Here is a 12,158-nt window from a genome sequence, read left to right on the forward strand (position 1 = left end):
GCTTCCTCTCTTACCTCTGCACATGCCAGGATCACGGATATCCTTGGTGGGATCCTTATAGTAGAATGGTTTGCAGAACTGGCAGTGATGGCCCATGGTGTTGTGCTGGCACTGATCGCAGACCCCACCGCTGACGTTGCCCGTGGCCAGGTACACAGCCATGTCGAAGTGGCACCGGTGGGAATGTTCATTGCAGTGGCATTCTGAGGAGGGCAAGAACACATAGGTGCTTCCCTCTACACTCCATCAGCCAATGGCGCTTCCCACCCTTCAAGCACACCAGCAGCAGCATCCAAGAGAGCACAAGGATCGCAATAGCAATAGCACTTATATACCACTTTGTAGTGCTTTTACAGCCCTCTCTAAGCGGTTTACAGAGTCAGCTTATTTTCCCCAACACTCTGGGCCCTCATTTTACCCACCTCGGAAGGATGGAAGGCTGAGTCAACCTTGGGCCTGGTGGGATTTGAACTGCCGAACTGCAGCTAGCAGTCAGCTGAAGCAGCCTGCAGTACTGCACTCTAACCACTGTGCCACCTCGGCTCTTTATGCATCCCCTGAATCACCTGGCTAGGACATAGAGGCTCTTCCTTAATCTTGTTTGCACCCTTGTGGCAAAACAGAAGCCGGCCCCAGCCAGCAGTTTATGCGCGCAACAGAGCATGGCTGCTGAGGCCTGCCCCAGATCTGAGCTAGCCCTTCTCTAAACCCCTTCACACGTAAGGGTTTCCTGCATGTAATTTATTTCCTTGCACGTCTTTGTGTCAACAATCCCGTTGGGGTCTGTTTGACCAAGTTCTGTGGGACCTGCTACCACATAAGAATTCATCCACTGTTTCGGCTTGAAACATAAATCTTTCTCTGTGTATAAAATACTATGTTAAATAATTGACAAGTTCCTTTGCTGCACCCTAATGAAGATGTGGAAGAAATCTGTGATCTTCCAGATGTTGCTACACTTAAAGACTCCTAGCATTCCTTTACTATAGGCCAGTGATGGCGAACCTCTAGCACGCATGTCACAGGCGGCACGCAGAGCCATTTGTCAGGGCACAGGAGGCACTGCCCTGTCAGCTGGCCAGCACGTATGAGAGCGCTGGCCAGCTGAGTTCACCCTTTTTTAAAGCCATTTTTCGCCCTCCCCAGGCTCCAGAGCCTTTATAGGAGCCTGGGGAGGGTGAAAAGAGCCTCCCCCCCCCCAGAGGCCGTCCGGAGGCTTCATGAGCTTCCCTGAAGCCTCCGGAGCGCAAAAAAACGGCCCTACGGACAAACCGGAAGTTCAGGAACGGACTTCCGGTTTGCTTGGAGGGTCGTTTTGACTGAAGGTTCCTCAAGCCTCCGGAAGGCTTCCAGGGGGGCAGGGAGGCTGTTTTCCCCTCCCCATGCTCCTATAAAGCCTCTGGAGCCTGGGGAGGGCAAAAAAAGCATGCAAAAAATGGGTGTCGCGCCTGTAGTGCGTGCATGCGCACTGGGGGGTGTTGTGCATTGCATTAAGGGTGCGGCACGCCTGCACACTACCCCCCTGCGCGCCCCCCACTTATGGCACGCGAGCCAAAAAAGGTTCGCCATCGCTGCTATAGGCCATACTCCTCATAGTTTTGAGAATGGCTCTGTCCAATAATATCTGTAAGGCTTCAGACTACTATATCTCTCAGGGGAAGAAAACCTTCTGTGTGGTAAATGCCTTACAATAATAATTATATTGATTGTTTCCTAGTATGATTTGATCGCTTATTTGTACCCTATGACTATCATTAAGTGCTGTACCTTATGATTCTTGACGAATGTATCTTGTCTTTTTATGTACACTGAGAGCATATGCACCAAAGACAAATTCCTTGTGTGTCCAATCATACTTGGCCAATAAAGAATTCTATTCTATTCTATTCTATTCTATTCTATTCTATTCTATTCTATCCTAAACAATTGGTAGAGTATATATCTTTACCAACAACATCTCTCCTCTAAGGTTATCTACATAAATGTTTTGGGAGGGCACGTGCCATTTCTGACCCCACAGCCTCCCCCAATTTGTCTTTAGAGGCACTGCAGCAGAGGTCCCAAATTTGTGGGCTGCGGCTCACTACCGATCAGTGGCCTATTATCAACCGGGCCTCCTGAGTGGCCGGCTGGTGCATGTACATCAGTGGCAAGTTTCAAATTTTTTTAGAAACTCATCCGTAGGTGTGGCCTGCTTTGTGGGAGTGGCTTGCCGGCTCTGTGACCAGGTGGGAGTGGCTTGCCGGACATGTGACTGTGTGGGAGTGGCTTGTCAGCCATGTGACTGGGTGGGCATGGCCAACTTGTAAAATGTGGTGAAACTCACTTAACAACGCTTAGCAACCAAAATGTTGGCTCAGAAACTCTGGCATTTGAAGCATGCAAGTCTTAAACCTGTCAAGTTACAAGACCCTTGCACCTCTAACCCTTTAGAAAAAAAAACCCCAGGGGTGTTCAAACTTGACAGCTGTAAGACTTGTGGACTTCAACTCCCAGAATTCCTCCTCCAGTCATGTTGGCTCAGGAACTGTGGCATTGAAGTGTGCAAGTCTTAAAGCTGTCAAGTTACAAGACCCTTGCACCCCTAACCCTTTAGAAAAAAACCCACAGGTGTTCAAACTTGACAGCTTTAAGACTTGTGGACTTCAACTCCCCAAATTCCTCCTCTCGCTCTTCATCTTGATGATGTGCAGACGGGCGGGGGGAGGGAGCTGGAACCGGTTCTAAACGGCACTGTAGATTTGTGGAACCTCTTCTATAGAAGAGGTTAGAACTGGCAGGAACCGACCCCTGATGTACATGCATAGCCCCATTCATGAGAGCATTGCAGGTGCTCGTGGCCTCACTCATGCAAGCAGCAGGTGCACACCTCTCCCCTCCCACAAAACCATACCTTCTTTCCCCCATTCCCCTGCCGCTCCGGGCCCCCAACCCATAAAGGTTGGGGAACTCTGCACAACAGTGTTCACACACACTCACTCTTGCAGGCATTTGTGCGGCGTCCCTCAGCCGGGCGCCAGGGCAGGTCATGGTAAAAGTCGTTGCATAGTTCACAGTTCAGCCCTTTGGTGTTGTGCTTGCAGACACAGCGACCGTGGACCTGTTGGTAGACAAACGTAAGTGGCAACACAAACCTCAATAGCAGAGGACAGACCTTCCACAAGGGTCATGTGGTCTAGCCCTATACTGTACGTTGGGAAGAGCCCCATGCAAAAACAGGGCCTTTTATTTCTGGTATGAACTGTGGCTTCCTGTGAAAAGGCTTTTGAAGAAAAAAAAAATGATGGTGGCTCTTAAGATAACATGGAAAGCCCAAAAGACATAATGTTCACGCATTTTGCAGCTGAAACACAGAAATAGCCAAATCTAGGTACGACCACAATTGAGCCTTATTGCCCCCATTTATTTGTACCCATTTCCTATGTTCATGTCCACGTTTATACTTATACCTGTTATCTCATACATGTTTGACAAACTTAACTAACTAAATAAAATAATAAAATTATATAAACTCCATGGTTCTAAATCTGACTAGTGTCACTGTTGGGCATAGCAATAGCAATCGCACGTAGACATATATACCGCTTTCCAGTGCTTTCCAGCCCCCTCTAAGCGGTTTACAAAGTCAGCCTAATGCCCCACAACAATCGGGGTCCTCATTCTGCCGACCTCAGACGGATGGAAGGCTGAGTCAACCTTGAGCCTGGTGAGATTCGAACTGCCAAACTGTCACCCCTAAGATTTTTCCTTGTTAAACATACCTAGTCCCTTTATAGCCATTCATCATATGACTTAATATCCAGGCCCCTTATCATCATCTTTGGCACTCTGCATTTGTTCTAGGGCAGTGGTGGGCAACCCGCGGCTCGGGAGCCACATGCGGCTCTTTACACCCTTTAATGCGGCTCTTCTGTGTGCCGGGTGCCCGCTCCCCTCCCTCCTCTCGGGCTTCGGAGGGAAGCTTCTGCAAAAGCCCGGGCGAGTGACAACCAATTTTGGTCCTATGACTGCAGAATGCTGCAAAATACCATAAATGCAGGCCAGTTGTTGAGTGTTTTAAATGTGATTGGAACACTCAACAAGGTGACCACAGTGTGTGTGTGTGTGTGTGAGTGAGAAAGACAGACAGAGAGAGGAACAGAGAGAGGGAGTGAGGGAGGGAATCAGAGAGAGACTGACAGACAGACACACACACACACACAGACAGAGAGAGACAGAGAGGGGGAGGGAGGGAGAGAAAGATAGACAGACAGAGAGACACACACAGAGTGAGTGATTAAGTGAATGAGTGAGAGACAGACACACCCACATACACAGAGTGACAGAGAGAGAGGAAGGGAGGGGAGAGAGACAGAGGGAGAGACAGAGACAGACACACACACACACAGAGTGAGTGAGAGACAGACAGACACACACACACACACAGAGTGACAGAGATGGGGGAGGGAGGGAGAGAGAGACAAAGAGCCAGAGAGAGAGTGAGAAAGAAAAAGAAAAAAAGAAAGTGGGAGAGAGAGATGAAATTAAAAACAACAACATACAAACCTGACTTACTCAAACTATCCAAGGAAATGCAAGGCCAATGTTCATATTAGTGGTTGTGACTTTGTCAGTCAATGTCAGGATGTAATTTTCTCTACATTGTAAGGCAAATTTTACGGAATTTAACGTTATCGATAAATAATATCGTTCTAAAGTTTTTGTTTTATTAGTTGTGTTATTTGTATCCTCCCGACCTATGTGGATACTTGCATGCAGAATATTCTCAATAAAAACTTATTGAAACTAAAAACAGTGTACCATCCTATGTATTTTCGGTTTTAAAAATGTGGCTCTCAAAGTAAATTTCAATCGTGGTTTTGGCGAGATTTGGCTCAGTTGAAAAAAAAGGTTGCCCACCACTGTTCTAGGGCCTCGGCATCTTTGTGGTTGTGCCAGGGTGCCTTACCATGCCTTCCACATCAGCAGCAGGATTGCCAGCGAGAGGGGCACATTCCGAGGCATGCCCATAGCAGAAGCAGTTGCCCCGCAGCACCATCTCATACACTGCATAGTAGTATTTCTCCTTGATTTCCCGACGTGAATCCAAGAGGTTGTCTCCCAGAGTGTGCAACTTAGTCAAGTTCATCCTCAGGTTGGTGACTTTCAGGAGATCTGGGCATTGAAATCATGAGATGCAAGAAGATAGTGAGATTGTGGCGACTAATAAAGGAGAACAGTTGCAACTCTTTGCTCTTGAGCTTGCTTTTTTTCTTGCAGACGTTTCATTACCCATACTAAGTAACATCATCAGTTCTAGTAAGGAGTGGGGTTTGCTCTTGGTTTTATATTCTGGTGTCTTGCCTGTCTGTGTAGATGGTTTTTTGGTTGGGCTGTTTGCTGTTGGCTTCTTTGACAGTTTCGTGACTGGGATTTTGCTTACTTGACTGTTGGTCTGATGTTAACCCTGGAATTAATCATTCTGATCTGGGTGCTGATTGTTGGTGGAGAGCTGCTTGGGTCTTTTTGTTCCTTTTTGGGCTGGGTGATTGTATCTTTTGCATAGTCTATATAGCAGAGGTGGTATTCAGCAGTTTCTGACCAGTTCTGGAGAACCGGTAGCGGAAATTTTGAGTAGTTCGGAAAACCGGTAAATACCACCTCTGGCTGGCCCTGCCCCCATCTATTCTCTGCCTCCCGAGTCTCAGCTGATTGGGAGGGAATGGAGATTTTGCGGTAACTTTACCCTGGAGTGGGGAGGGAATGGGGATTTTATAGAATTTTACAGTGAGGACAATTAACCAGCGGAACAGCTTGCTTCCAGACGTTCTGGGTGCTCCATAACTGGATGCTTTAAAGAAAAGACTGGACAGCCAACTGTTTGAAATGGTATAAGATCTCCTGCTTGAGCGGGGGGCTGGACTAGAAGACCTCCGTGGTCCTTTCCAACTCCATTCTGATTCAGTTTAGTGGAAGTTGGGGCTGGGTAAATACCACCTCTGGCTGGCCCCGCCCCCATCTATTCTCTGCCTCCCAGCTGATCAGGAGGAAATGGAGATTTTGCAGTATCGTTCCCCTGGCACGCCCACCAAGCCACGCTTACCAAGCCATGCCATGCCCACCAAGCCACGCCCACAGAACCGGTAATAAAAAAAATGAATCCCACCACTGGTCTATAGGTAAATATAAAGGTTCCCCTCGCACATATGTGTTATTCGTTCCTGACTCTAGGGGGCGGTGCTCATCTCCGTTTCAAAGCCAAAGAGCTAGCACTGTCCGAAGACGTCTCCATGGTCGTGTGGCCAGCATGACTAAACACTGAAGGTGCACGGAACACTGTTACTTTCCCACCAAAGGTGGTTCGTATTTTTCTACTTGCATTTTTACATGTTTTCGAACTGCTAGGTTGGCGGAACCTGGAAAAAGTAACGGGAGCTCACTCCATTACGCGGCACTAGGAATTCAAACCGCTGAATTGCTGACCTTTCTGATAAACAAGCTCAGCGTCTTAGCACTGAGCCACCGTGTCCCCCAACTATAGTCTATATATGTGGTTAATGTCCATGTGTCTACTGATGGTTGATTTGTCAGAGTGCCAGGCTTCTAGCAATTTCCTGGCGTTTTTGGACTTGGCTTGGAAGGTCACATTTTCCCAATGGAAACTATGGTTAAATCTATCTATATGTCATGTCTTCTGACTGCCAGTTGGTGTTTGTGGATGCGTTCTGCCTGTTTGCCCTACATAGTGGTTATTGCAGCCAACAGCAAACAGCCCAACCAAAGAATCTCTAAGACCGCCCCCACCAACACTGAAAGGCAAGCCACTAGAATATAAACTGACAGCAAACAGCACTCCTTACTGGCCCTGACGATGTTGCCTAGTTTGTAATTGACTGTCTGCAAGAAAACAAGCAAGATCAGAGAGCAGCAAGGACCCCTCAAGATTGTGGTGAGAAAGAAAGAAGCTTGACCATTTTAGATTAACTGGCTTGTATGAAGTATCATGTAGAACAATGATGGCGAACCTATGGCACACGTGCCACAGGTGGCACGCGGAGCCATTTGTCAGGGCACGCGAGGCGCTGCCCTGTCAGCTAGCCGGCGCGCATGCGCCCGCTGGACAACTGAGTTCACCCTTTTAAAAGCCATTTTCCGCCCTCCCCAGGCTCCAGAGGCTTTATAGGAGCCCAGGGCGGGCAAAAAGAGCCTCCCCCGCCCCCCTGGAGGCCCTCCGGAGGCTTCATGAGCTTCCCTGAAGCCTCCAGAGCGCAAAAAAACCGGCCCTACGGGCAAACCGGAAGTTCAGGAACAGACTTCCTATTTGCTCGGAGGGTCGTTTTGAACGCTCCGAAGGCTTCAGAGAAGCCTCTTGAAGGTCCCTGAAGCCTTGGGAGCTCTTAAAACGACCCTCCGAGCAAACCGGAAGTGACTTCCGGTTTGCTCGGAGGGTCGTTTTGACTGCTTCGGAGGCTTCAGGGAAGCCTCCTGAATGTCACTGAAGCCTCCGGAGGTCTTCTGGGGGGGCGGGGGAGGCAGTTTTTGCCCTCCCCGTGCTCCTATAAAGCCTCTGGAGCCTGGGGAGGGCGAAAAAAGCATACAAAAATGGGGGGGTCGCGCCTGTACTGTGCGCATGCGCACTGGGGTGCGTGCATTGCATTATGGGTGCGGCACACCTGCACACGACCCCCTTGCGCTCCCCCCACTTATGGCACGCGAGCCCAAAAAGGTTCGCCATCGCTGAGCTAGAATCAGAAAAATATGCACCACGTTAGGGAGGAGGGAAGGCAAGGGATAGTAAATGCCCAGACAGATCCTTGGAGCCAACAGAGTAATTGCTAGAGCAAAAAATACATTGAGGGCCAAAATTAGCTAGCCTGAAATAGGGCAAAAGACAAGGCCAGCTGCAGACTGGACTGCAAACAGAGTGAACTAACTGGTTAAATAAATCTCTCCTTTGTATGGGTAGGTGTGTGTGTGTGTGTTTGTGTGCTACATAGACTGGTATAGGATATTTTCTCATTGGGAAGAGATTCTTGTGGTAATAGCATGTTTACCTAGAATTTTGAGTCTAGTGGGGGATATATATTTTTCAGAAGAATCATCGGGTTGGAAAAGAACTGGAAAAGGAGGAAAAGTAATTTCATAATCCCCTTCACCGCCAACAAAAGAAATCCCTGGATAATTTTTCACCCATGATAAACGGCTATGCCGTTTCTGCTTAAAATATTCCAGTGGAGTATTCTCGATATGGAACTGCCTGCCTTTGGAAACCATTCTCGTCAACAGGTCGAGATTTAGCAACTGAGAATAAAGAAATGGCCTTCCCCAGAGAGATGACTTTGAAATGTACTCTTATCTTTATTGCCGTGGTGGCTGAGAATTTTAGAAGCTGTAGTAGTCTTACCACATATGGATGCTACTAAAAAAGCAAAAGGCCATTCCTTGAATGTCGCAATGTTTCCTGGACCATTCTATTCCTCCACCCACACCCCCAAGAACACGCCAATCTATTTGGGTTTTTCCTGAAATAAATCTGGAACAGGAAAGAATTTGCAATACTTTGGATACGGCCCAGCTCTGAAAATCTTGAAGGGAAGTGGGATATATTAAATCTTTTCTATACCTCAAACTAATGTTCTACTCAAGTGTTTCTCAATCTTGATAATGATAAGATATCTGGACTTCAGCGCCCAGAATTCCTCACCCAGAATGCTGGCTGGGGAATTCTGAGAGCTGAATATTTTAAAGTTGGCAAGGTAACTACTCTACTCTTTTCAGCCCCAGAATCCATTAAAAAAAAAACTCACTCTGAATTTTTGCACTGTAAGGATCATGGATTGGAATAGCTGGATCCAGTACTCTATAGATGACCTAGAAGAAAGAAGAAAGACATAACGTAGAGAAGAGAAAAAAACCCTGGTTGAATGCAGTAGCTTTGATTACAGGTTGTCCTCTACCTACAACCCTTATGGAGCTTGCTGACCAATGACCTACACATTTTGCAATCTTTGCTTGCACTGGTCATTAAGTGAGCCAGTGGTTCACTATGGGGAAGGTTTTGCTGAAAACCAGAAATGCCAGGTTTTGGCAAAACTGTCATAAAATGTGGTCACCTGACTGCAGAAAGGGTCCAGCTTCGGAATTTCGAATCGTCCTAAGTCCCCTTTTTTCAGGTTGGTCATGACATCACGAAGTGATTGGTCGTAAGTCAAGGACTATCTATTCTCCACTTTGGAGCCCTGAAGCCAGGAGTCACACTCACCTCCCCTTCTGTAGACGGTTCAATGTCCGAGTATCGCGACTCGCAGATCACATCATCCACACATCTCATTGGGCCAGTGGAGGCAGTGGGGAAAGATGCTGCACAGTCATAGGCAAAGTAGCGGTACACCTGCCAGGTGCGGCCAAAGTCTGCCGAGCGCTCCAACAGCATGGCTGCAGGCCGGAAGGTCTGCGGGGAAGAAATGGTCACCCAACAAATCACTCCAAATTGGACTGGAGATCTATAGGGATCTCTTTCGGTGTCTTCAGGTTACCATCTGAAGTCTTGCTCAGCTTTTAGTTTTCATTAAGAGTCTACATTGTCTGCATTTAAAATGACCGTATTGCTATTATTATTATTATTATTAATAGTAGCAGTATCATCTTGATCATTATCATCATCATCGTTAATTGTCCGTGTTATATCTTGCCTGGAGCTAAGCTGGATTGAGGAAGTGTATACATTTCACCAATAAATAGAATAATGAGATGTGATAATGAAAAAGGAATCAAATATAAACATGGGTGAACCAGGCCCTGTACTTTAACTTTTGTGTTAAAGGCCTATCAGCCCTTCAATGTAGGTCAGGTCAAGAAACAGACATCACAAAAAACTCTAGAGTTTTACTTTATTGATACAGGCTATCAATAGATTTTATTTGGTTTAAGGAGGGAAGACGAAATATCAGACTTCCATAATAGAATCATGGAAGTCTGATGATATTTTTCCTTCCCACTTTAAACCAAAGAGAATCAAGGTGAGGCAATCCTGAGTTTCTCTCTCACATTTTCTGTTTGGGCTAGGTTTTATAAATGGTTACCACATATTTAGCCAAGGCTATGGTTTTCCCAGTTGCAATGTAAGGCTGTGAAAGTTGGACTATAAGGAAGGCTGAGGGCGAAAGAATTGAGGCCTTTGAATTATGATGCTGGAGAAGACTCCTGCGAGTCCCTTGGACTGCAAGGCAATCACCGGTCAGTCCTAGAGGGGATCAACCCTGACTGCACTTTAGAAGGCCTGATCCTGAAGATGAAACTCAAATACTTTGGCCACCTAATGAGAAGGAAGGACTCACTGGAGAAGAGCCTAATGCTGGGAACGATTGAGGGCAAAAGAAGAAGGGGACAGAAGAGAATGAGGTGGCTGGATGGAGCCACTGAAGCAGTTGGCGTGAGCTTAAATGGACTCCAGAGGATGGTAGAGGACAGGAAGGCCTGGAGGAACATTGTCCATGGGGTTGTGATGGGTCGGACACGACTTTGCAAGTAACAACAACCACATATTTTCTCCAAGGTCATCTCTATATTCATCCACATGGCCCTAGATTTTTCTTTTGGTTACACTATCAGGGATACAGTCAACCCTTGATTTAAGAACCTCAGTTTAACAAGGCTATGCTATGCTGCAATATTGGAAAGGGTTTTGCTTTAGGGAAGGGAAGGGAAGCAAACGAAATTTAACAAAGTCATCTTTACAAGTTGCCTCCAGAAGTTGTGAATGCGCCAACACTGGAAGTTTTTAAGAAGAGATTGTAGAACCATTTGTCTGAAATGGTCCAGGGTTTCCTGCCTAAGCAGGGGGTTTGACTAGAAGACCTCCAAGGTCCTTTCCAACTCTGCTATTCTGTTGCTCCCCTCAATAATCCATCGAATCAAGTGCTAATTATACATGTTTACATAATAGATGAAACAGATTTAATCAGATATTTTACAAAGTAGTTTTATAAGGCTTCCCCCCACATTTCATAAGAAGAATCATTTGCATCACTGTATACAAAGGAATTTCTGTCTTATAGGAAACTCTGTACAAAGGTGTTGCCTTTAGATTCTGCAGACAGGAAAGTCGGCGTTGAAATGGGCGTCTGTTCTGTAGTTTAAATAAAGGCCCTCCCTTGTGAAGAACTGCATAAGGCAACAAAGGATCCCCTAAGAGAAACACATTCACGCTTCTCAAAGAAAAAGACATCGTGGGAACCCTCCCCTATGGTCTACGGTTGAGCCGAGGTGGCGCAGTGGTTAGAGTGCAGTACTGCAGGCTACTTCAGCTGACTGCTAGCTGCAGTTCGACAGATCGAATCTCACCAGGCTCAAGGTTGACTCAGCCTTCCATCCTTCCGAGGTTGGTAAAATGAGGACCCAGATTGTTGTGGGCAATTATGCTGACTCTGTAAACTGCTTAGAGAGGGCTGTAAAAGCACTGTGAAAGCGGTATATGTCTGCTATTGCTATGGTCAAATGCAACATACCTTGAAAGTCATGATTAAGTGCGTGAAGTGGAATTCAGCCTCTAAGTCCAGGCGGATACTGACTTGCTCCACCCCTAAAGAAATAAAGAAATGGGTGATAATGGACCCCAGAAAAATACCGTGTTTCCCCGAAAATACGACATGTCCTGCTAATAAGCCCACGCCTGTTTTTTGCCTGGTTTTTGAGGTGGGTGTAAATATACGCCCTTCCCCGAAAATAAGCCCAAGTGAAAGGGTGCCATGGCAAGTACAGAAGGAAGCCCTTCCCTTCCCTAGTCACCTTAGCGCTTCTCGGCTCCTTAATCGGATCAGTTGAGCTGATCCGGCTTCCATTCAAAAAACAGCTGATTTGCGGGTGCTGCTCAGGCCGTGGACTCCGGCAGGTGCGGCTCCCTTTGCCATAGATTACGGCCACAAAAGCAGCAGGAGGCCAATTATGCACCCGACGCTCCTCGCCCCGGCCTTCATTATTATTCATTATTTCGTCCCGACCCATGTGGCCCAGTGAGCCACATGGATCGGGACAAAATAAGGGTAAAAAAATTGTGGATAGCTGCTGCTACAGTACCCTTCAGAAGGCTGGCTTGAGTCTCCTGCTGCAAAAGTGGCTCCGCCCGAGACTGCTTTTGGGAGAGGAGGCAAAGGGGAAGCAATCCGCTTCATCTCGCCCTT

General features: G+C 47.0%; 1 protein-coding gene across 3 annotated transcripts in view; it reads right to left on the minus strand.

Annotated features, from left to right (window-relative positions):
* Nucleotides 1-12,158, minus strand: part of LAMB2 (laminin subunit beta 2) — an 82,290-nt gene that overhangs the window by 51,985 nt on the left and 18,147 nt on the right. For all 3 annotated transcript variants that reach the window (XR_014173835.1, XM_081935904.1, XM_081935905.1), the window contains exons 4-9: nt 11,487-11,560; nt 9,242-9,430; nt 8,787-8,850; nt 4,949-5,154; nt 2,980-3,100; nt 15-203 (exon numbers count right to left, since the gene is read on the minus strand). Coding sequence is in view for 2 of the 3 variants with exons in the window: in XM_081935904.1 (XP_081792030.1) it covers nt 15-203; nt 2,980-3,100; nt 4,949-5,154; nt 8,787-8,850; nt 9,242-9,430; nt 11,487-11,560 (843 nt within the window). In the remaining variant the exon portion in view is untranslated. The remainder of the gene's footprint in view (nt 1-14; nt 204-2,979; nt 3,101-4,948; nt 5,155-8,786; nt 8,851-9,241; nt 9,431-11,486; nt 11,561-12,158) is intronic.

Source organism: Natrix helvetica (assembly GCF_964273705.1).
Source record: "Natrix helvetica genome assembly, chromosome: 1".
Lineage (NCBI taxonomy): Eukaryota > Metazoa > Chordata > Lepidosauria > Squamata > Natricidae > Natrix > Natrix helvetica.